This window comes from Chiloscyllium plagiosum, chromosome 39 (genome assembly GCF_004010195.1).
Source record: "Chiloscyllium plagiosum isolate BGI_BamShark_2017 chromosome 39, ASM401019v2, whole genome shotgun sequence".
Taxonomy (NCBI): domain Eukaryota; kingdom Metazoa; phylum Chordata; class Chondrichthyes; order Orectolobiformes; family Hemiscylliidae; genus Chiloscyllium; species Chiloscyllium plagiosum.
This window is the reverse complement of record NC_057748.1, coordinates 20,169,045-20,191,479: the sequence shown is the minus strand read 5'-3', so window position 1 is coordinate 20,191,479 and position 22,435 is coordinate 20,169,045. Positions and strand designations below refer to the sequence as shown.

General features: G+C 42.4%; 1 protein-coding gene across 2 annotated transcripts in view; it reads left to right on the top strand.

Annotated features, from left to right (window-relative positions):
* Positions 1-22,435, top strand: part of LOC122542318 (heat-stable enterotoxin receptor-like) — a 186,771-nt gene that overhangs the window by 75,398 nt on the left and 88,938 nt on the right. For both annotated transcript variants that reach the window (XM_043679963.1, XM_043679962.1), the window contains one exon: positions 20,328-20,424. In XM_043679963.1, the coding sequence (XP_043535898.1) occupies positions 20,328-20,424 (97 nt within the window). The remainder of the gene's footprint in view (positions 1-20,327; positions 20,425-22,435) is intronic.

Genomic DNA, 22,435 nt, shown 5'->3' with positions numbered 1-22,435 from the left:
TGAGTATGTGTGCGAGAGTGTATTGTGTAGTGGGGTCTCCTGTGGTGTGACATGAACCCAAGATCCTGGTTGAGGCCATCCCCATGTGTACGAACTTGGCTATCATCCTCTACTCGGCCACTCTGCGTTGTTGCATATCCCAAACCACCTTGGAGGATGGTCACCCAAAGATCTGAGGCCAAATGTCCTTGATTGCTGAAGTGTTCCTCTACTGGCAATCGTTGCGTGGTGTCAATTCATGTGTTGTTGTGGTGTCTGCTTGGTCTCGCCAATGTACCAATATCTCAGGGCATCCTTGCCTGCAGCGTATGAGATACACAACGTTGGCTGTGTCACATGAGTACCTGCTGCGTACATGGTGGGTGGTGTCCTCACATGTACTGATGGTATCCGTGTTGACACTCTGAAACATCTTGCAGTGGTTGCCATGACAGGGTTGTATGGGTGTTGTGGTCAATGTTGTCCTGAAGGCTGGGCAGCTTGCTGCGAACAATGGTCTGCTTAAGGTTCGGCAGTTGTTTGAAGGCGAGAAGTGGAGGCGTAGGGAAGATTTTGGCGAGGTGCTCAACCTCATCGATAATGTGTTGCAGTCTGCATGGAACATGGCGTAGATTCTCTGTCCCCAGGAAGTACTGGTTGACAAAGGGTACCCTATCGATTTTATCCCGTGTCTGTTTCCTGAGGAGGTCATTACAGTTTCTCTCTGTGGCACATTGGAACTGGCCATCGATGGGTTTAGCATCATGTCTTCATCTTATGAGAGCATCCTTCAGCACCCTCAGGTGTCTGTTGCATTCGTCCTCATCTGAACAGATCCTGTGAATGTATAGGGCTTGTCTGTAGGGGATGGCTATTTTAATATGTTGATGGTGGACGCTAGAGAAGTGCAGCATCATGAGGTTACCTGTGGGTTTGCAGTAGAGTGAGGTACTGAAGTGCCCATCCTTGAAGGAGATACATGTGTCCAAGAATGAGACTGATTCTAAAGAATAGTCCATGGTAAATCTGATGGTGGGATGAAACTTGTGGCTATCTGTTTCATCCTCGACTGCAACCATGGGGACCAAAGTTGCACCCCAATATGCCAATATTTTCATGCACAAGTTCAAAAAAGACCTCTTTGTTACACAGGATCTCCAGTGAATGCTATACACCAGATACATTTTGTTCCTCTGGACCCATGGTGAGGAGTTATTGAAACAATTACACAGTGATATCAACAAGTTTCTCTCTCTCTCTTTCTCTCTCACACACACACTCACTCTCTCTCTCTCTCTCACACACACACGCACATACACACCCACATACAAGTCTATGGGGTGAATTTGCATTTTCAGTTACATTCTATCTTGTTCAAAATGCATACAATCTGGAGGCAGTCAGTCTATGTGACAATTTATAAATTCCTACTTTGGAAATAGAACCAGTCTGATTCCAGGTTGGAATACAGACAGACCCTAAACTCACACCTTCAACACAATGTCTGAGCTGAGATGTCACCTTTTTTTTGTATTGATAAGACCTTAAGTTGTCTCAGGACTGTGACTTAGAGTCATAGAGATGTACAGCATGGAAACAGACCCTTCGGTTCAACCCATCAATGCCAACCAAATATCCCAACCCAATCTAGTCCCACCTGCCAGCGACCGGCCCATATACCTCCAAACCCTTCCTATTCATATACCCATCCAAATGCCTCTTAAATGTTGCAATTGTACCAGCCTCCACCAAATCATCTGGCAGCTCATTCCATACACGTACCACCCTCTGTGTCAAAACGTTGCCCCTTAGGTCCCTTTTATATATTTCCCCTCTCACCCTAAACCTATGCCCTCTAGTTCTGGAGTCCCCCAACTCCAGGGAAAAGACTTTGTCTATTTATCCTATCCATGCCCCTCATGGTTTTATAAACCTTTATAAGGTCACCCCTCAGCCTCCGAAGCTCCAGGAAAAACAGCACCAGCCTATTCAGCCTCTCCCTGTAGCTCAGATCCTCCAACCCTGGCAACATCCTTGTAAACCTTTTCTGAACCCTTTCAAGTTTCACAACATCTTTCCGATAGGAAGGAGACCAGAATAAAAGAAGTTCTGAGATTTACACATTAATCAATTGAAACCTACATCCCCATTCTAAGTGATTAAAGACTTGACAGCAATCTAGGTTTATTCAATACAATGCATCAGTTGTATGATACTTGGATCTTTTACTATAAACTCTGTTCCTATGATCCTGCCCTACTAGTTACCTGACAAAGGAACAGCACTCTGAAATCTTGTACTTTCAAATAAATCTGTTGAACTATAACTTGGTGTTGTGTGATTTTTAAGAGTTATTTCACAACAGAGGCCTCTTCCCACCAAAATCCTCTTTTGGCCAGTTCCCAATTTGACTTCTTCAACATTCCTCACTGGCCAATAGGACTCTAAATTACTTAAGCTCACAACTTATCCAGAAATCTGTACTTTGCATATACTCCCATCGCCCTCGCTGACCTCAGAGAATCCTCATCAGTCAACTCCTTGTTAACTCCATCCTCCTTCATAATTCCTCCATGGCTCTCTGTCTGTCTGCCTGCTACTGAAACTTTACCAGACTGAATGCCCTCACATAGCTCCTCTTCAAAATCACTGACAATTTTTATTTTTATCTACCTCTCCAACATCTCTCCCTCTTACAGTAGGATTTGTAAAGCACCTCTGAATGTTTTCATCCATATCCTGTGCATAGTCGCTTTGTTTTTACTGTTCCTGCGACCTGACAAATTGTTTGGATTCAATCATTGTGGAGATTGGTCTGGATAGTTTATTTAGGTAGTTACACTGTTTGGTTTAACATGGGTTATAAAAAGTTTACAACCTGTTGACTCTGTTGACCAGATGAATCAGTTCTTCAAGCTGTAAATAGCATCCCCACCCAGTGCCGGCAGCATTGCTTAACCAGACTTTACTTTTCTCAGAGGAGTATTTGAGGGGCATATGTAGCCTGCTAGTTTTGTTTTGTCCACATACATTAAAAAACAAATGTTGGGACAGCTGTAACTGCAAAGCTACATCAATAAGGAAGCAGAGAATTCTATTAATCGATAACAGACCTCAAATTTAATATATAATATACACTACTTTATGTTGCAAAGCTTAGTTCCATACTCCCACAAATATTAGCTGACATCCTCTGACATTGCACATTGGGAGTCAAGATAGTGTTCTAGTGTTTAGGTGAAATTTGAGGGTGGACTGGAATAACAAATAAATAAATAACCCTGCCATATTTAAACTGGATCTTGTTAGTGGGCGAGATAATGAATCAGAGACATTACTGTAGCAATAGTTCTTTGTTGCACAAGGGTGACATGGTGGCTCAGTGGTTAGATCGCAGCCTTGGGTGACTGCCTGTATGGAGTTTGCATGTTCTCCATGTATCTGCATGGATTTCCTCTGGGTGCTCCGGTTTCTTCCCACAGTCCAAAGATGTGCAGGCTAGGTGGATTGGCCATGGTAAATTGTCCATAGTATCCAGGGATGTGTAGGCTGGGTGGGTTAGCCATGGGCAATGTAGGGTTACAGGAATTGGGCTGAGGGGAGGTGGTCTGGGTGGGATGCTCTTAGGAGGGGTGGTGTGGACTCCACGGGCTAAATGGCCTGCTTCCACACTATAGGGATTCTATGATTCTAGATCTTAGCTTGAGTACAATGATTTCTCTTCAGATCACTGATCCACTACCATTGGACTGTACTCTTGCCTGGATTGCTCTCTATTCCTGTTGCAATTGGCATTCTTCACATTGGTGCTCAGGATACGAGCATCAGGAAGTTGGTCATGGGGAATGTCACAATTCAATTTAATCCTCACCTGACATCCACAAATCTGGGATCAGTGACACCTATTTATTGTGTACCTTTCCCTTGTTCACATCTATATTATTGACCTACATATGTCCTGTAAATACCATAGATAGAGGTTGGAACCTCATATCTGAACCCCTCAGCTATGAAGTGGGCAACAGGAACGATGTGCAGTTTATTAAATGGGGTTGTTACTCGGATCTGGAGCGCGAGGTGATCTGATAGGCAGGAGATTGTCTCCTATTTGGAACACTGAAGCCATTATTGCCTCAGAATGAGAAGGTTTTTGTTTGAAGTCTCAGAGATTTGGGAATGTCAGCATAGTTAGGCTGATATTTCATCACAGCACGGAACTATACTGTTGGAGGGTAAATACCGAGATAGTGCTGCACTATCAGAGGGGATAGAGCTGAGAAAGAGCTACAATATCAGAATGGCAAAAATAAGGTACTGGAGGAGGCAATGGCCTCATGGTATTATTACTAGACTATTAATCCAGAAAACCTGGTAGTGTTCTGGTGACCCAGGTTTGAATCGAGCCATGGCAAGTGGTGGAATTTGAATTTTTTAAAAGAATCCGGAATTATGAATCTTATGATGACCATTGATTGTTGGAAAACCCTATCTGGTTCACTAATGTCCTTTAAGGAACGAAACTGACGTCTTTACCTTGTCTGGCCTACATATGACTCTAAACCCACTGCAATGTAGTTGACTCTTAAACTGCCTTCTGGGTAATTGAGGACAGGGCAATAAATACTGGCATAGTCAGTGACTCTCCATCTCATGAATGAATTAAATACTCTTGTACCATTGGAGGGTAGTCCTGAGGGTGTGCTAAACTGTCTGAGGGGCATAATCAAGCTTGCATTATCAGAGGGCAGTACTGAGGGAATGCTGTGCTGTCAGAGAGGAAATACTGAAGGAAAGCGGCATTGCCACATGGCATGGTGAGAAAGTGCTGCTTTGTCACACATGTAGTTCTGAGGGAATTCTGCACAGTGGCCTGCTAATGGTGTCAGCAGACAAAATGGTAAAAACTTGCAAGAACTCTTAAAATAACCACTGGAGCCATGTTGATTTCACTCACTTTCTCGTCTCCACTAAAATTATATTTTGGGCAGGAAGCCCATGGTTGATCTTGCTATTTCTCTGCCAATTGAGGCCATTAAAGTCAATTTATGACTAATTAATTGTAGCTCAGTAGTGCGTGAATTGACCCAACAGAAAGTGGACCTGGTGCCATACATTCACGTTGGTGATAATTCCTTCTCCTCATGTTCTCTCGCATAACAACCCTACGCTCACGTAAGTGACTTACCTTTGCCCTGGCTTGGCTCCAATCCTGGGACACTGGCAGTGTTCTTCTGCCAGCCGGTACCACTCCTCAATAGTAGCATTGAGCAAAAGAGCTGCCGGCCCCTGATTGGTCAGCATCTCTCATTGGGTGGGACTTCCATCCCTTGGGTCTTGATTTCAGGGAAGTGCCCACCGGTCGGCTGATTGGCGTGTGATTCAGCAGCTCTTCCTTGGCAGGAGCAGTGGATGCATTTCTTGTCAGCTCTCCAACTGGCTGTTAAGACTCCTACTTCCTTAACAAGATTCCAGGAAAATACATGCTAATTCAAAGATTTGTGGGGCACTTGTAGTTTCAAATCATTTGTGTTGGCAATATAACACTTTTGTTTTGCTTTCCAAAATGAACTCACTGTCTGCTTATAATTATTTGAGCAGAAATTCAACTTCTCAAGATTTCTTTTTGCCACTCTGCCTATAACTGTGGCATAGCCTTCTGAACACTGTCTGGCTAATGGTTTCTGCTATGCCACCTTCCCCTGACGCTTCACTCCAGCTATACAACTCAGGCTGGCATATTGACCCTGCACAAAGCTCAGAGGCTGTGACTCCTTATTTGTATCATTGTCTGGCGCACCTTGCTATAAGTCACTCTTACTCATTACTCAAAGCCTACAGATTCTAAGGATGATTTGCTGGGATAAGGACTGATACAAAGTGAATATTTTGAATCTGTCTTCATCAAGGAAGATGCTGCCAAAGTCATTGTGAAAGTGAATGTGAATGAGATGCTGGATAAGCTAAAAATTGATAATGGGGAGGAGGGGGGGGGGGTGTAGAAATTTGTTTTGTTAAAAGTTGGTGACAGTTGAGGGAAAAAAGGATGGAAATCTTGCAGGTTATTGGCCATGATCTTCCAATCATCCTTGGATATGAGGTGGTGCTGGAGAACTGGAGGTTTGCAAATGCTGATTTCTTCTTCAAAAAATGTTGAAGGATCATTCGAGCAACTATAGGTACCTTATCAGGACAACAGGATGTCATCCAAGGGTCTTTAAAAAAGTGGCAGGTGAAGTGCTGGTTTAAATTTTCCAAAATTTCCTGGTTTGGTGAAGATTCCGCTTGGCTAGATATTAGGAAATATAACTCTTTATTCAAAAAGGGGCAAGATAGAAAGTCAGAGGTTACAGGCCAGTTAGTTTAACGTCGGTTGTGAGGAAGATGTTAGAAGCTTTTATTGCTTGTGTTGACAGGGCACTTAGTAAAGTTCAAGCTAATCAGAATCAGCATGGTTTGTGAAAAGGAAATCATGTTTAACCAATCTCTTGGAGTTTTTTAGGGAAAGTAGCATGTGCTGTGCAAACAGGAGAACCTGTGGACAAGCTTGTGGTTGGATTTCCAGAAGACATTTGTCAAGGTGCCATTTGAAGGGTCATTGTGAAAAGTTAAAACTCTTGGTTGGGGTAACATACTGACATGGATAGAAGACTGGCTAGCTAGCAGGAAACAGAGAGTAGTAATTTTCATGTTGCCAAGATGTAATGAAAGTCATGCCACAGGAGTCAATGCTGGTGTCTCAATATTTTACTTTATATATGAATAACTTGGATGGTAGCACTGTTGGCATTGTTGCTAAATTTGCTGATGGCACTAAGACAGGTAGGACAGTGAGTTGTGAAATGAATTTAGATAAATGTGAGTTGTTGTATTTTGGTAAGGCAAATCAGGGCAGGACTTACACATTTAATAGAACCTAGAACATAGAAAAATACAGCACAGAACAGGCCATTCGGCCCACGATGTTGTGTTGAGGATTAATCCTAATGTAAAATAAAATAACCTAATCTACGCACCCCTCAATTCACGGCTGTCCATGTGTATATCCAGTAGTTGCTTAAACTCCCTAATGACTCTGCTTCCACCACCACCGCTGGCAGCACATTCCATGCATTCATATCTCTGAGAAAAGCACCTACCTCTGACATCCCCTCTATACCTTCCTCCTACTATCTTGAAACTATGACCCCTCGTGTCAGTCAGTCCCGCCCTGTGGAAATGTCTCTGCCTATTGACTCTACCCATGCCTCACATTACTTTGTATACCTTGATCAGGTCACCTCTCTTCCTCCTTCTCTCCAAAGAGAAAAGTCCGAGCTTATTCAACCTTTCTTCATAAGGCAAGCCCTCCAGTCCAGGCAGCATCCTGGTAAACCTTCTTTGCACCCTCTCCAAAGCCTCTGTATCTTTCCTATAGTAGGACGACCAGAACTGGACACAATAATCCAAGTGTGTTCTCACCAGGGTTTTGTAGAGCTGCAGCAAAATCTCGCAACTCTTAAACTTGATCCCCCTGTTAATGAAAGCCAAAACACCATATGCTTTCTTAACAGCTCTATCCACTTGGGTGGCAACTTTGAGGGATCTATGTACTTGAACACCAAGAACCCTCTGTTCCTCCACACTACCAAGAATCCTGTCTTTATTCCTATATTCAGCATTCAAGTTTGATCTTCCAAAATGCATCATTTTGCATTTATCCAGGTTGAACTCCACCTGCCATTTCTCAGCCCAGCTCTGCATCCTGTCTGTGTCACGCTGCAGCCTGCAACAGCCCTCGATACTATCAATGGTACCTCCAACCTTTGTGTCATCAGCAAATTTACTAACCCACCCCTCAACCTCCTCATCCAAGCCATTTATAAAAACTACAAAGAGCAGAGGCCCAAGTACAGAGCCCTGTGGGACCTCACTCAACGCTGGCCTCGAGGCAGAATACTTTCCATCTACAACCACTCTCTGTCTTTTGTCAGCCAACCAATTCTGAATCCCAGATAGCCAAATCTCCCTGTATTCCATACCTCCTGACATTTTAAAGGAGCCTACCATGGGGAAACTTAACAAATGCCTTGCTGAAGTCCATATACACCACATCCACTGCTCCACCTTCATCGACCTGTCTTGACACCTCCTCAAAGAACTCAATAAGATTGTGACGCATGACCTGCCCCTCACAAAGCCATGCTGACTGCCTTTAATCACGCTATGCTTTTCCAAATAGTCATAAATCCTATCCCTCAGAATTCTTTCCAAAACCTTGCTGACCACAGACGTAAGACTGACTGGTCTATAATTGCCAGGGATTTCCCTATTACCTTTCTTGAAAAGAGGAACAACATTCGCCTCCTTCCAATCCTCTGGTATGACTCCTGTGGAGAGTGAGGAAGCAAAAATCTTTGCCAATGGCTTAGCAACCTCCTTTCTTGCTTCCCAGAGCAGCCTAGGATAAATCTGGTCTGGCCCTGAGGACTTATCAATTTTATTGTTTGTCAAAATGTCCAGCACATCAACTTCTTCAATCTTGATCTGGTCAAGCCTGTAGCCCAACTCCTCAAAGTTCTCATTCACAACAAGGTCCCTTTCCTTAGTGAAAACCAAAGCAAAAAACTCATTTAGGGCTTCCCCTATCTACTCAGACTCCATGCGCAAGCTCCCTACACTATCCTTGATCAGCCCTACCTTTTCCCTGATCATTCTCTTATTCCTCACGAATGAGTAAAATTCCTTTGGGTTCTCCCTAATCCTTCCTGCCAAGCCTTTCTCGTACACCCTCCTGGCTCTCCTCAGTCCATTTCTGAGCTCCTTTCTAGTAAGCCTGTAATTCTCTAAAGCTATGCTAGATCCTTGCTTCCTCCACCTTACGGAAGCTGCCTTCTTCCTTTTGACGAGAAGCTCCTCTGTTCTCGACATCTAAGGCTCCTTAATCTTACCCCTTCTTACCTGTATCAGAGGTAGTTGTGAATCACTCGCAACTACTGCTCCTTAATCAGTTTCCACATGTCTGCTGTGTCCTTTCTGTGAAACAATTGCTCCTGGTCTGATAGCATCATAATTTCCTTTTCCCCAATTAAATATCTTCCCTTGGTAACTGCTCCTTTCTCTCTCCAAGGCTATGGTAAATGTGAGGCAGTTGTAGTCACTGTCACCAAAGTGCTCTATCACCACGAGATCTGACACCTGTCCTGGCTCATTGCCGAGTACCAAATCCAAAATGGCCTCTCCCCTCATCGGCCTGTCTACGTACTGAGTAAGGAAACCCTCCTGAACACACCTGACAAAAATGGCTCCATCCAAACCATCTGCACTAAGGAGGTTGCAGTCGATATTGGGAAAGTTGAAGTTACCCATAACAACAGCCCTGCCATATCTGCATTTTTCCAAAATCTGCCAGCCTATGAGTTCTTCAATCTCTCTACTGCTATTAGGGGGTCTGTAGAAAACTCCCAATGAGGTGGCTGCTCCCTTGCTGTTCCTAACTTCCACCCATACTGACTCAGTAGACAAACCTTCCTCAACAACCTTCGTTTCTGTAGCTGTGATGGACTCTCTGATTAGCAATGCTGCACTCCCTCCTCTTTCTCCACCCTCCCTGTTCTTTTTAAACGTTCTAAACCCTGGAACATTCAGCAACCATTTCTGCCTCTGTGAAGCCCATGTCTCCATTATGGCCACAACATCATAGTCCCAAGTACTAATCCATGTTCTAAGTTCATCACTGTTATTTCGGACACTCCTTGCGTTAAAGCAGACACACTTTAAATGATCCCTTTGTTTCACCACGTGAAAAACCTTCCTGATAGATTCACTATATCCTGTCACTGCCCCATCTACAACAACCCCCTCTCAGATGTGTAGCTCTGCTTCCCACCCCCCTGCCAAATTAGTTTAAACCCTCCTGAACCACACGAGCAAATCTCCCACCCAGGACATTTGTGCCCCTCCAATTTAGGTGCAACCTGTCCTCCATGTACAGGTCCCACCTTCCCCAGAAGGCATCCCAATGGTTTAAATATCTGAAGTCCTCCCTCCAGCAGCAGCCTCGCAGCCACGCGTTTAGCTGCATTCGTTGACCGTTCCTCACTTCACTGTCTTGTGGCACCGGTAGCAAACCTGAGATCACTACTCTACTCATTCTGCTCCTCAGTTTCCAACCTTGCTCTCTGTAGTCACTTTTCAGATCCTCAATCCCTTTCCTGGCTATGTCATTGGTGCCAATATGTACCACGATTTCTGGCTGCTCCCCCTCCCCCTTCAGAATCCTGTCAACCCGATGGGCGATATCCCGGACTCTGGCACTGGGGAGGCAACGTACCTTCCAGGAGTTCCATTCCTGACCACAAAATCTCCTGTCAATCCATCTAACTATTGAATCCCCTATCACTAGCGCTTTTCTATCTCCCCCCTTCCCTTCTGAGCCACAGTGCCAGGCTCAGTGCCAGAGACCTGACAACTATGGCTTTCCCCTGGTAGGCCGTCCACACCAGAAGTATCCAAAACAGTTATACTTATTGCTGAGGGGAATGGCCACAGGAGATCCCTGCTCTATCTGTTGGTTCCCTTTCCTCCCCCTGACTGAACCCAGCTATCCTTATCCTGTGTCTGAGGAGTGACTACCTCCCTGTACATCCTCTCAATTTCTTTCTCAGCCTCCCGGATGATCCGCAGTTCATCCACCTCCAGCTCCAGTTCCCTAATTCAGTTTTTGAGGAGCTGGAGTTGGGTCCACCTCCCTCAGATATGATCGGCGGAGATGTGTTGTGTCTCTCACCTGCCACATTCTGCAGGAGGAACGTGCAACGGCCATCAGCCATACCCCGCTAATCTGAAAGCCCACACAGGACTAAACTAGTAAGAGAAGAAAAGGAAAAAAAATGAGAAAACCTGAAAACTTACAGAGTTTACAGACTCTCAGTAAGGTTAGAGGAGGTAGATGTAGGGTCTCGGGTTTAGATCTCACCCACTTAAAAACTTTCCAGCAGCCCTTGCTTCTCTCCGCCCTGTCTCCTCACCGCTCTGTTCAAAATGGAGGCCCGACTCTCGAGATAAGTCCCTTTTTAATTGGGAAAAACGGACTTACCCAGCAGCCCTCATTTCTCTCCGCCCTCTCTCCTTGCCACTCTGTTCAAAATGGAGGTCCTTGAGAAGTCTTTGCTGAACAAAGAGACTTTGGGGTGCAGGTTCATAGTCTGTTGAAAGTGGAATCGCAGGTAGATGGGGTAGTGAAGAAGATGTTTGGCATGCCTTTATTGATTAGTGCATTGAGTATAGGAATTGGGAGGTTATGTTATGGCTGTACAGGCATTGGTTAGATCTCTTTTAGAAAACTACATTTAGTTCTGGTCTCCCTCCTATAGAAAAGATATTTTGAAAACTTGAAAGGATTCAAAAAAGATTGTTATGACACGGGGTAAACCCCTCTGCTAATGTAAACCCGACACAAGAGATGCTCACCTCGCGTCATAATCTGTTAAGTTTCAAGAGGCAAAGCACTATCCCAAAGGTCACTATTTAAAGTAAACATTAACAAAAAAGAACATTAGACAACTATTTACAACTCCTTTCTCTTAAACATATCATTTACCTGCTACTCCACAATATTGGTCCGATAAAAAGCCCCAATTATGATTTACAAAAGAAAAATCATATTTCAAAACCAGTCAGCTTTGTCGATGCTCCTTTGCAAATTTTCCCTATGGATTTTTCAGTAGGTCAGCTTCAATGTTCTGCTGCACAAACTTCTGATAGACAGGTATGTTTAAGAAAACTCTTCAGCTAGCAGTCTATATTTGTTGGTGTTCTTGGCAGTTCTCCCCTACCTGTTCAAAATGTCCGGTTTTATACCCCAAAACATTGGATCATTTCATTAGTATTGATGTTGTCAAAATGCTAAATTTAAATTTGATTGGACTTTGGTGTCTGGGGCATAATTTAAACTGATTAGTTGAATTTGAATTTGTTTTTGTATCATGGCAACTTAGCTGCACTACTGATTTCACAGTCAAATGTTACCTTTTATCTTCTTTAAAAGCACTTTGTGCCAGGTAGAAATTTCAGCTCCCTTAAAGGTACAATATACGTCTACAACTTCATAACAATTCCCCATTAAGAAAAAAATGAGCCATCATAATAAAAAGATAGCTTCTTTTTTTTCTATTCCTTAACCACATTATCATGACATATATATGACTTTAATCGAAGTTCATATTAAGTTCTTCCCACATATATATAACTTCGAATAGATACCAATCTTATCTGTACTTTAACAGTTAAATCCGCGATAATGCATCTGCGATTACATTCTTATGACCTGCAACATGTACGATATGTAAATTAAAAGTCTGTGACATAACACTCCAATGAAATAGTCTCATATACTTGTCTTTAAAGCGTTCTAAGAATGTAAGAGGATTGTGATCCATGCACACAACCATCTCCAACACATTGTTCATGACATACACATTAAAATGTTTTAAGGCCAGTACCAAACTCAATAATTCTTTTTCGATCGTGGAATATTTTCTCTGGTGAATGTTGAGTTTCTTCGAAAAGTAACCAACTGGCAATTCAATCCCATCATCATCTTCCTGTAGCAGTACAGCTCCAACTTCTACGTCACTAGCATTGATGGCAACTTTGAAAGCTTTCAAAACATTTTGGTGTAGCCAAAACTGGTACAGTGATTAATATTGTTTTCAAATGGATGAATGCCTCCTGGCATTGTTCTGTCCACCGAAACTTTGTGTTCTTCTTCAGCAAATCAGTTGATGGTGCCCCTACACTGCTGAAGTTTGGAACAATCTCCCAATAGAATCCGCTTCGTCCCAAAAATCGAAGCACCTCTTTCTTCGAGGTTGGTCATGGAAATACCTCGATGGCCTTCATCCTTGCGTTCCATGGAGTTAACTTTCCATGATTGATTTTATGTCCCAAGAACGTCACCTCTGCTTTCGCAAATTCAGGTTTTGTTTAACTTTATCGCCAGTTTTGCTTCTCGCAGCCATTCAAAGAGCTCTGCCAACTGTACCATGTGACCTTTCCAGGACTTACTAAAAATCATGACATCGTCCAAATAGACTGCACAGTTTGTTAACCCAGCCACAACTCTGTTCATGAGTCTTTGGAATGTGGCACGTGCATTCTTCATTCCAAAAGACAACATTTTGAATTGATAGAGCCCATTTGGGGTTACAAACGCAGAAACTTCTTTCGCCGTCTCTGATAAAGGTACCTGCCAGTAACCACGCATTAAGTCCAACTTGGTGATGTAACTGGCTTGTCCAACTTTCTCGATACAGTCCTCCAATCTCGGTATTGGATTTAAATCCGATTTTGTAATGGTGTTGACCTTCCGATAATCCAGATAAAATCATTGAGTCCCATCCGGTTTGGGAACTAAGATGATCAGCGAACGTCACTCGCTCTGGCTTGGTTCGATGATGTCCTCGTCGAGCATGGCCTTCACCCCCTTCTGGACCTATCTGGCTTTGAAAGAATTAAGCCGATAGGGGTATTGTTTTATCGGAGCAGTATTCCCTACGTCTACTTCATGTACAATAGCATTAGGCCTCCCTATCTGATCCTTACATATGTCCTCACACTGCAGTAACAAACCTCTCAATTGTGTTCTTTGCTCCTGAGACACTTAGCTTACTAACCTATTCGACTCCTCAAGGACTTCTTCATTTTTTAACATATTTTGAGGCACATCAAAATCTACATCATTTGGATTTGATTCCTCCCTCTGTGGGGCTGTAACCTACATTTGCTTTCAAGTTCTTTCTCTCTTCCAATTCTCACAATCAATTACAGCCTGCGTGAAGGGTTCTTTGAATAAGGGAATTGGCAACAAAGGTGCTGGTTTTATTACTGCCTGGAGCTTACCTACCATTTGGCATGTATGACACGTACGGCCACACCCTTGTGCATTCCAGGCCAATAAAAATGTTTTTGTACTTTGGCCTGAGTCTTTCGTGCACCTAGGTGACCCCCAAGAGGTAGTTCATGTGCTACCTGTAACATCTCCTGTCTGTATGCTACCGGCAACACAATCTGGTGCACTTTGGCCTATTTCTCCTCTGCACTAACCTGCTTGGTCTCCATTTCCATCTTAGGATTCAATCTTTCAGATAATAACCCTCAGGAATAATCTCTGCCTCCTTTTCAGAGTATGCATCCACATATATATATTTTATCATTTTGTCTTTCTGTTGCAAGTCCCTTAGCCTTTCAGGACTAAACACTTCTGTCTGACCCTCTGCCTGTTCAGGTTTTTCCTGCACCATTACGTCAAACAGGGTGTCTGCTAACTGAATCTCAACTTCTTCATCTTTCTGTTTAGTTTTTGCTTCATGCTGTGACTTATGATAGTGGGATCTTATTACTACACAGTCTTATTACTACCAGGATATTCTTGATCTTCCTTGCACTTCTCCACATCAAGGGGTGTCACTCCCACCTTGGACCCTACTAAATCATTCCCAAGAACAAACTGGATTCCTGGAACTGACACTCTTGTCAATCAATCGCACTGCTATTTCGCCAGTCTTGAGTTGGCATTCCAACCTGATCTTACATAGGGAAACGTTAAATTTCTGTCCATCTATCCCACAAATTACCACACTCTCGGGTAATAGATCAGAAAGAGTCAAATTTTGTTCACTCTTACTGTTAGAGATCCTGTATCACTCAAAATGATAACTTCTTGCCCCTCTCCCCGTGTTCTTTCTGAGTAAACTTTACTCACAGAGGGGAATTCTTTCTAGAGATCAGGTACTACATACTCAGCCGCTGCCTAGGCCGTGCACTCTCCTACAGCTCCTCAGCTCTTCTTGGGATCTCCTTTACTACTTTCACTGGCTTAGCTTCTTGTACCACATCGTTTCCCACAGTGCCTTTCTTTAATAACCAGCCCTGTGTCTTTACGTGTCCCACCTTCTGGCAGTGAAAACACCTTTCCCTGTGCCCTTCTGAAACCACCAGCGCTGTAATTTTCTGTGTCTCACTCATTATAGTGAAAGCACCTGAGGCCTTTCACCTCCTTGGACTTCTTGAACCTGTGGTAAATTCTTACCAGTGTCCTCTACTCTTGGTTTGGTCATGTAGGATCTCCCCTTCTCCCAACTTCTATCCCTCACAGGATGAAATTCTGACCAGAAGCTTGTCTTATGCACCAATATGTATTCATCTACTAATTCTGCTGCCCTTCTCACTTCCTGAACTTTCTGTTCCTCCATGTGAATTCTTACCATCTCTGGAAGTGAGTTTTTAAACTCCTCCAGCAGAATAATCTCTTTTAGAGCCTCATCTATCTTTAAGGCCCGCACCCATCTATCAAAGTAACTATGTTTAATTCTTTTGAACTCAATATAAGTCTGACCTGGTTCCTTCTTTATGTTTCTGAACTGCTGTCTATATGCTTCTGGTACCAATTCATAAGCTCTTAAAATAGCCTGTTTGACCCCTTCATAATCTCATGACTCCTCATCTTTCAGCGTGGCAAATACCTCACTAGCTCTGCCTACCAGTTTAGCCTGAACTAGCATTAGCCATAAATCCTCGGACCACTCCACCTGCCTAGCCAATTTTTCAAATGAAATAAAGAAGTCTTCAATACCTTTCTCATCAAAATGTGGCAGAGTTTTGACATATTGCATATATCACTACCTTCTCTCTCAAGCTCCATCCTGTTAACTTGACTTTGCTGACTAAGTCACAACTTGTCAAGTTCAAATTCTCTCTCTTTTTGCTCAGCTAAGAGCCTTCTCTCTCTTTCTCTCTCCCTTTCTTCTCTATCTCTTTCTCATTCCCCAGCTAAGAACCTTCTATCTCTCTCTTTTTCCCCTCTCACACTTCTCTCTCTCTTTCTCTTTATTCTCTCTCTCTCTTTCTCTCTTTCCTCTCTCTCTTTGTTTATCCTCTAACTCCATTTTCCTCAACTGTAATGTAATTTTTTTTCTAAATCTACTGCACTAGTCTGTTTCTCTGACATTACTCTGTTTGAGTAATTCCCTTCTAATTTCAGCTTTACTTTTGTCCTTGGTTCAACCCAGATCTAACTTCTTTGCTAATTCTGAAAGGAAGGCCTTTTTCTTTCCTTCTAAACTTTTTTGGCAAATTTGAGAATCACCTTCAAACCCCAGAACCTCTTTAGCAATTTTAAGAGCCATTTATCTCCCTTTTAATTTAACCAACCACAAGTCATCGAAATTAAACAAATTGTCTCACCTATGTTTTACTTAAAGATCTCAGACACTGACCTGTAAGCGTTTAAATCTACTGGGGTTTTGTCGTACCCTAAATCTATTCAAATCCATCCAAATCTCAGAGTCCGTCTGTCTAAACGTGTTCAAATCACAGATGAAATCCCTCAAACTGTTACGACACGGGGTAAACCCCTCTGCTAATTTAAACCCGACATACAGAGATGCTCACCTCGTGCTGTAATCTGTTAAATTTCAAGAGGTAAAGAACTATCCCAGAGGTCACTATTTAAAGTAAACATTTTTATTCTTTAAGTTCAAAAGAGAACATTGGACAACTATTTACAACTCCTTTCTCTTAAACCTATCTTTTACCTCACACTCTACAATACAGGTCAGATTAAAAAAAACACCATTTAAGATTTACAAAAGAACAATCATGTTTCAAAACCAGTCAGCTTTGTCGATTCTCCTTTGTAGATTTTCCTCTGTAGGTTTTTAATGAGGTCAGCTTTGATGTTTTACTGCACAAACTTCTGATAGACAGGTACCTTTCAGAGACCTCTTTGGCTAGCAGTCTATATTTGTTGGTATTATTGGCAATTCTCCCCTACTGTTCAAATGTCTGGTTTTATATCCCAAAACATCAGATCATTTAATTGGTTTTGATGTTTTCAAAATACTAAATTGAAATTTGATTGGATTTTGGTATCTGGGGCATAATTTAAACTGATTGGTTGAATTTGAATTTGTTTTTGTATCATGGCAACTCATCTGCACTATTGGTTTCACAGTCAAATGTTACCTTGTAAGTTCTTTCAGAACACCTTGTCATCATAGGGTTTGAGCTGTAGCAAGAGGCTGATTACATGGGGTCTCCTTTCCCTGGAACATCAGAGGCTGAGGGGTGACCTCATAGAGGTTTTTAAAATCATGAGGGGCATAGATAGGGTGAATAGCTGAGGTTTTTTTCCCAGGGTAGAGGAATCCAAAACTAGAAGGCATAGTTTTAAGGGTGGTGCGCATATGGAATGAGCTGCCAGAGGAGCTGGTGGAGGTGTCAAATGGGTACATGAATAGAAAGGGTTTAGAGGATAAAGGGCAAATGGAACTCGATTAGTTTATACTATCTGTTCAGCATGGACAAGTTGGACTGAAGAGTCTGTTTCCCTGCTGTACATCTCTATGACTCAATGTTCCCACTGGAGCTTTTAAGAAAAAGAGGTGATGAGATTAAACATATAATATCCTGAGAGGTCATATCAAATTGAATGTGGAAAGAATGTATCCCCATATGGGAAAATCTAGAAGTAAGGATTATTGCTTATAAATAAGAAGTTGCCCATTTAAGACAGAGATTAAGACAGAGGATAATGAATCTGTGGAACTCTATTCCTTATAAGCCCAGTGGAAGTGGTGTCCTTGAATATTTTTAAGGCAGAAGTGGACAAATTCTTAATAAACAAGGGTTGAAAGGTTATGGGGCATGTAGGCAGGCAAGTGAGGTAATCAGGTAAGCAATGATCTTATTGAATGGCCGAACAGGCTCAAGGAGCCACCTACCCTGCTTAAGCTTCTAATTATGTGAGCAGTCATTCCTGATGAAGGGCTTATGCCTGAAATATTGATTCTCCTGCTCCTTGGATGCGGCCTGACCTGTTGTGTTTTTCCAGCACCACACTCTTGACTCTGATCTCCAGCATCTGCAGTCCTTACTTTCTCCTAATGCGAGCAGTCACTTGACAAGTATGGAAGAATGAATGAAAGCCAGCATGGATTTGTTAAAGATAAATTATATTGATGACAAGACAACATGAAGGCTTGATGGGAGCAATGTGGTTGATTTGATGCATATAAGCTTCCAAAAAACATTTGGCAAAGTGCCACATACCAGGCTTCTCAAAGTTGAAGCTCATTGAGTAAAATGGAAGGTAGTAGCATGGATAAAAATTGATTGTGTGACAAGAAACAGAATGTAGTGTTGAATGGTTAGTTTTCCAGCTGAAGGAGGATATACATTGGGGATTCCCCTGACTTGTACTTGGAAACCTTGTTTTCCCAGATGCATATAAATTACTTAGATTTGTCAGTAAGGAGCACAATTTCCAAGTTTGCAGACATTGGAATTTAAATTTAAAACATTGAATTGTGGATTTCGAGGAAGATAATGATAGACTTCAACTGGATACAAGATCGGCTGGTTAGAGTGGATGACAATGTGACTGTTGAAACTTAATGTAGAGAAGTGTGATATGAGGCATTTTGGTTGGAAGAGTGAAGAGAGATAACATCAAACGAAAGATATAATTCTAATGAAAGAGAAGGAATAGCAGTATTCAGGGGACACATTGTCAATGTTGGAAAAGTAAGTCCTGTTAAGATTCAACCAGAATTGCCCCAGAGTTGAATGAGAGAATGTCTGTTCAATGGACTTTATAGTTGAAACTTGAGTTCCCTCCAACTCCATTTTAATTTAGCCCCCTCCCCCTCTACCTACCTCTCTGTCACATTTGCTCTTAACAGACTTTGCAATTGTTCAATTAGAATCAAAGGTGATTTACTGGTTGTGGTTAATAGATGAAAAACAAGTATGTGATTTGGTGATGGGAAACAAAACACGTTCAGTTGTGTTTAAGAGCACTTCTGGATGTAAAAAAAATGTTGGGTTCAGCACTTCTGAATATGAAAAAGGACTTAGGTTCCAAGGGACACTTGTAGTACAGTGGTAGTGTCCCTACCTGTGGTCCAGGACACCTAGGTTGAAGTCTTATGTGTTACAGAAATGTGTAGCATTTCTTGGCAGGTTGATTAGGGGAAAGAAAGAAAAGAATTAGGTTCTTTGCAGACTCTGCAACTCCATTTTGATTCTGACCCCTCCCTAATCCCTACCTTTTACATACCTTTGGTGATCTGCACTGCCCTTGCTAAGCATTGCATGTAATTTGATTAATTGGAAAACATGCGTGATTCAGTGGTGGCAGTTAATAGATGAAAAGTACTATGGATGATTTGGTAATAGGAAAAAAGCCATTCAGTTGTGTGTGGTAAATATAAAACACTTCTGTATATATAAAAGAAGAGAATTTGGTTCTTCCTTCTGTGCCCTTTCACATGGCGGGGAGTGGTTTCCTGTATGGGTGCACAGCCATCTCTTCTTCACCTTCATCCATTGCTCAGATACATGTTGGCATTTCCATCTACCTCCATGTGGTAGGCTTCCCATGGAATGACTTTCTAAGTAGGACTCTTTAATTTTTCCATCAAGGACATTGGTGGGGGTGAGGGGGAGGTTGTTTGCAAACCACAGACCTGTAAACTGTAGAATACGTTGGCTGACCAACTCCATGACCAACTGTCTATTCTGTGGAGAAATGGTATCTGTAGACAATGTCCTTCCGCTGTTTCGTTATTTGAACCTCTTCTGTTATCTTTTTGGTTGCACTGCATATCCATGCTCATGATCTTTGGGGACTCAGCGCGGATAGAGGTGATGTCAATAAACCCTCTCATGGTATGCTCCATGGTCTAGCAAAAGTAGCCATCAACAGGTCTAGGTAGCAGGTTATGAGGAGTTGTTATTCCCAACTTCCAGCCTCTCTTCTGCAGTTACATCTGGAGGCTCTTGAAAAGGGAAGATGCAGTGTCCATCAGAGCTTTGAAGCTTTTTGGAAGAGGTGGTCCCGCACAGATTTGGGTCTCTGGTGCTGTGAGGTAGCAATGCTAACCACTGAGCCACTGTGCTGCCCATAACTTACTGACATTGATAAATTTGGGTCTGAACCACATTTCAACAAGTAACACAGTTGTCTCTAAGTCAGAAGGCTATGGGTTCAAATAGCACCTGAGAAACAAACCATCCAGTTTGAACCCCTAGTGCAGCACTCAGCTATACCATACTGTCAGAGTTGCTGTCATTTAGATAGAAAAATAAACTGAGGCCCTATCAATCCTCTGTATAAATGTAAAATATTCCATGTCACTATTTTGAATATTAGCAGGAAATTTGCTGAACTAATATTTGTCCTTCAAACAATATCACTAAGAAAGTGTTCTAGTCATTATCACATTGCTGTTTCTGCTCATGCTTCATTTATTGTTGTTATTTTGGATGGAATAGTGGAAGAAAATCAATTAATCTATTTTTACTCATAGTGATCATTTTGTGCGGAACAAATAGTGACATTGAGACATTAGTAAATGGAGTTACCCTGGACAAAGATATTATCATCATCCTGGTAGACCTGTTCAAGTAAGTACCATACTTTTAGCGTTATTTTCACTGACTATAGAAGTCAACACCGGCAAAGCAAAATCTAAATGTTCCTGTCAGATGATACACTGCAGTTTTTGCCTTTTGCTATTTGATTTAGATTTAGATTTTTATTGTCTCGTGTACTCAAGTACAGAAGTACAGGAGTACAGTGAAAAGTGTAAAATATTGACACCCATGGCACCTTCTTATGTACAAAGGTACCTAGGTACAAAAAACTTCGGTACAGAGTGGTAAAGAGAAACAAAGTTAAGATAGTTACGCATAACAGACCATCAAAATAAAAGTAGAAAAATAAAGAAATAATTCTAATGTGAAGTACAAGCACTAGTTAGAAAGGGAAAATTCCCTCTAAACTGTCTAATCAAACATAGAAAATTTATGATGTAGAAGGAAGCCATTTTGCTCACCATATCTGAGCTGAAATCACCCTCGGAGCTGTGCAGCAATGGTTCAAGAAGGAATAAGCTTGGGGATGCCACATGTACAAAGTCAAAACGGCATCATTTGTAAGTGATAGAAGTGTGTACAAATGTTGTAACTGTGTCCTATGTGCATGACAGGAATTAATTGCGATGATGCACGGCAGTTTTGTGACTGGAACATGCATAATGTGATCACTGGAGCATGTGCAGTGCAGTGTCTGACTGGAATTATACCTGCTTTCATGTGGATCACCTGTTGTGTGACAGTAGGTGCAGGGGAACAGGTGCAGCAGTAGGCCTGGCCCTCTGGGCATGGGCCGTGGGCTCCAGGCAGGGTAGTGGTGGGCAAATGTAGGAAAGGATGGCAGCTAAGGAAACCCACTCCACAGACACTACTGGGGGGAGGTATCACCACTTTGTCAGGACCCCACCACTCACTGACCCTCATTCCCAGTGTTCCTAATGTCCTCAGCCCCAGCCTAGTAACATCAGCGGCGCACGCACAGTGCATCCTGGCACTGTGATGTCAGTAGCAGTACCCACAGACAGTTGGCATTAGTGGCTGTATCTGCACATGTATGGGAGCCATTTTAGTGTTATGGATAATCACTGCAGAAGAATATAGCCCTCTCTACACTGTCCTCATAAATTTGTGAAAAGGTTAGGAGGTGTTTGGTGCAAGAGAAGGTGAAGAAATGAACTTATGAGAAGCTTTCAACATGATGAGAGGTTTCCTCATTTCCCCTGCCCCCACCTCACCCCAGTTCCAAACTTCCAGTTCAGCACTGTCCCCATGACCTGTCCTACCTGCCTATCTTCTTTTCCACCTATCCACTCCACCCTCCTCTCTGACCTATCACCTTCATCCCCACCCCATTCACCCACTGTACTCTTTGCTACCCTCCCCCATCCTCCTCCCTCTAATCCAGAATCTGGTTTCCAGCATCTGCAGTCATTGTTTTTACCATGATGAGAGGTTTGCTTTGTGTAACCCTTCTCCAAATGTGACAGTTACCAGTATCTTTGACTTAAAATCATTTGCAAAAGATTGAGAGAGAATATTTGGATAAATCCTTTCACTCAGAAAATTATGAAGCCTTGGAACACTCAGTTTGAAAAGGTGGTGGAAGTAGATTCCACAAATAATTTTAAATTTTAAAAGGATGACAACCAGGAACTTGAGGATGAAGAATTTGCAAAGATGTGAGCAGAAGGTGGGCGAATGAGAAAAAAGGAAACTGCACTTCCAAAGACTCAGCATAGGGCTGAATGGCCTTCTTCTGTGTTATAAGTTTATTTGATTCTAAAATTATAACATCTGCATTGTTGTACAACACTGATGCTAGCACAAAATAAGCATTGTTGAATTCATATTCTCAACCTATTGTCGTGCTAGGTGAACAGGTGTGAGAAGGCTCATGTACAGCATAAGTACCATCAGTAGATCCAGTCATGTGTTGGGATTTGAAGTTTTGGATTTGCTGGCCAGCCCCATAACCATGAGACCTTCTGCACCCTCCTGCCAGTGCTCAGAAGCTGGCATTTTCACTGCATTGTATAATTTT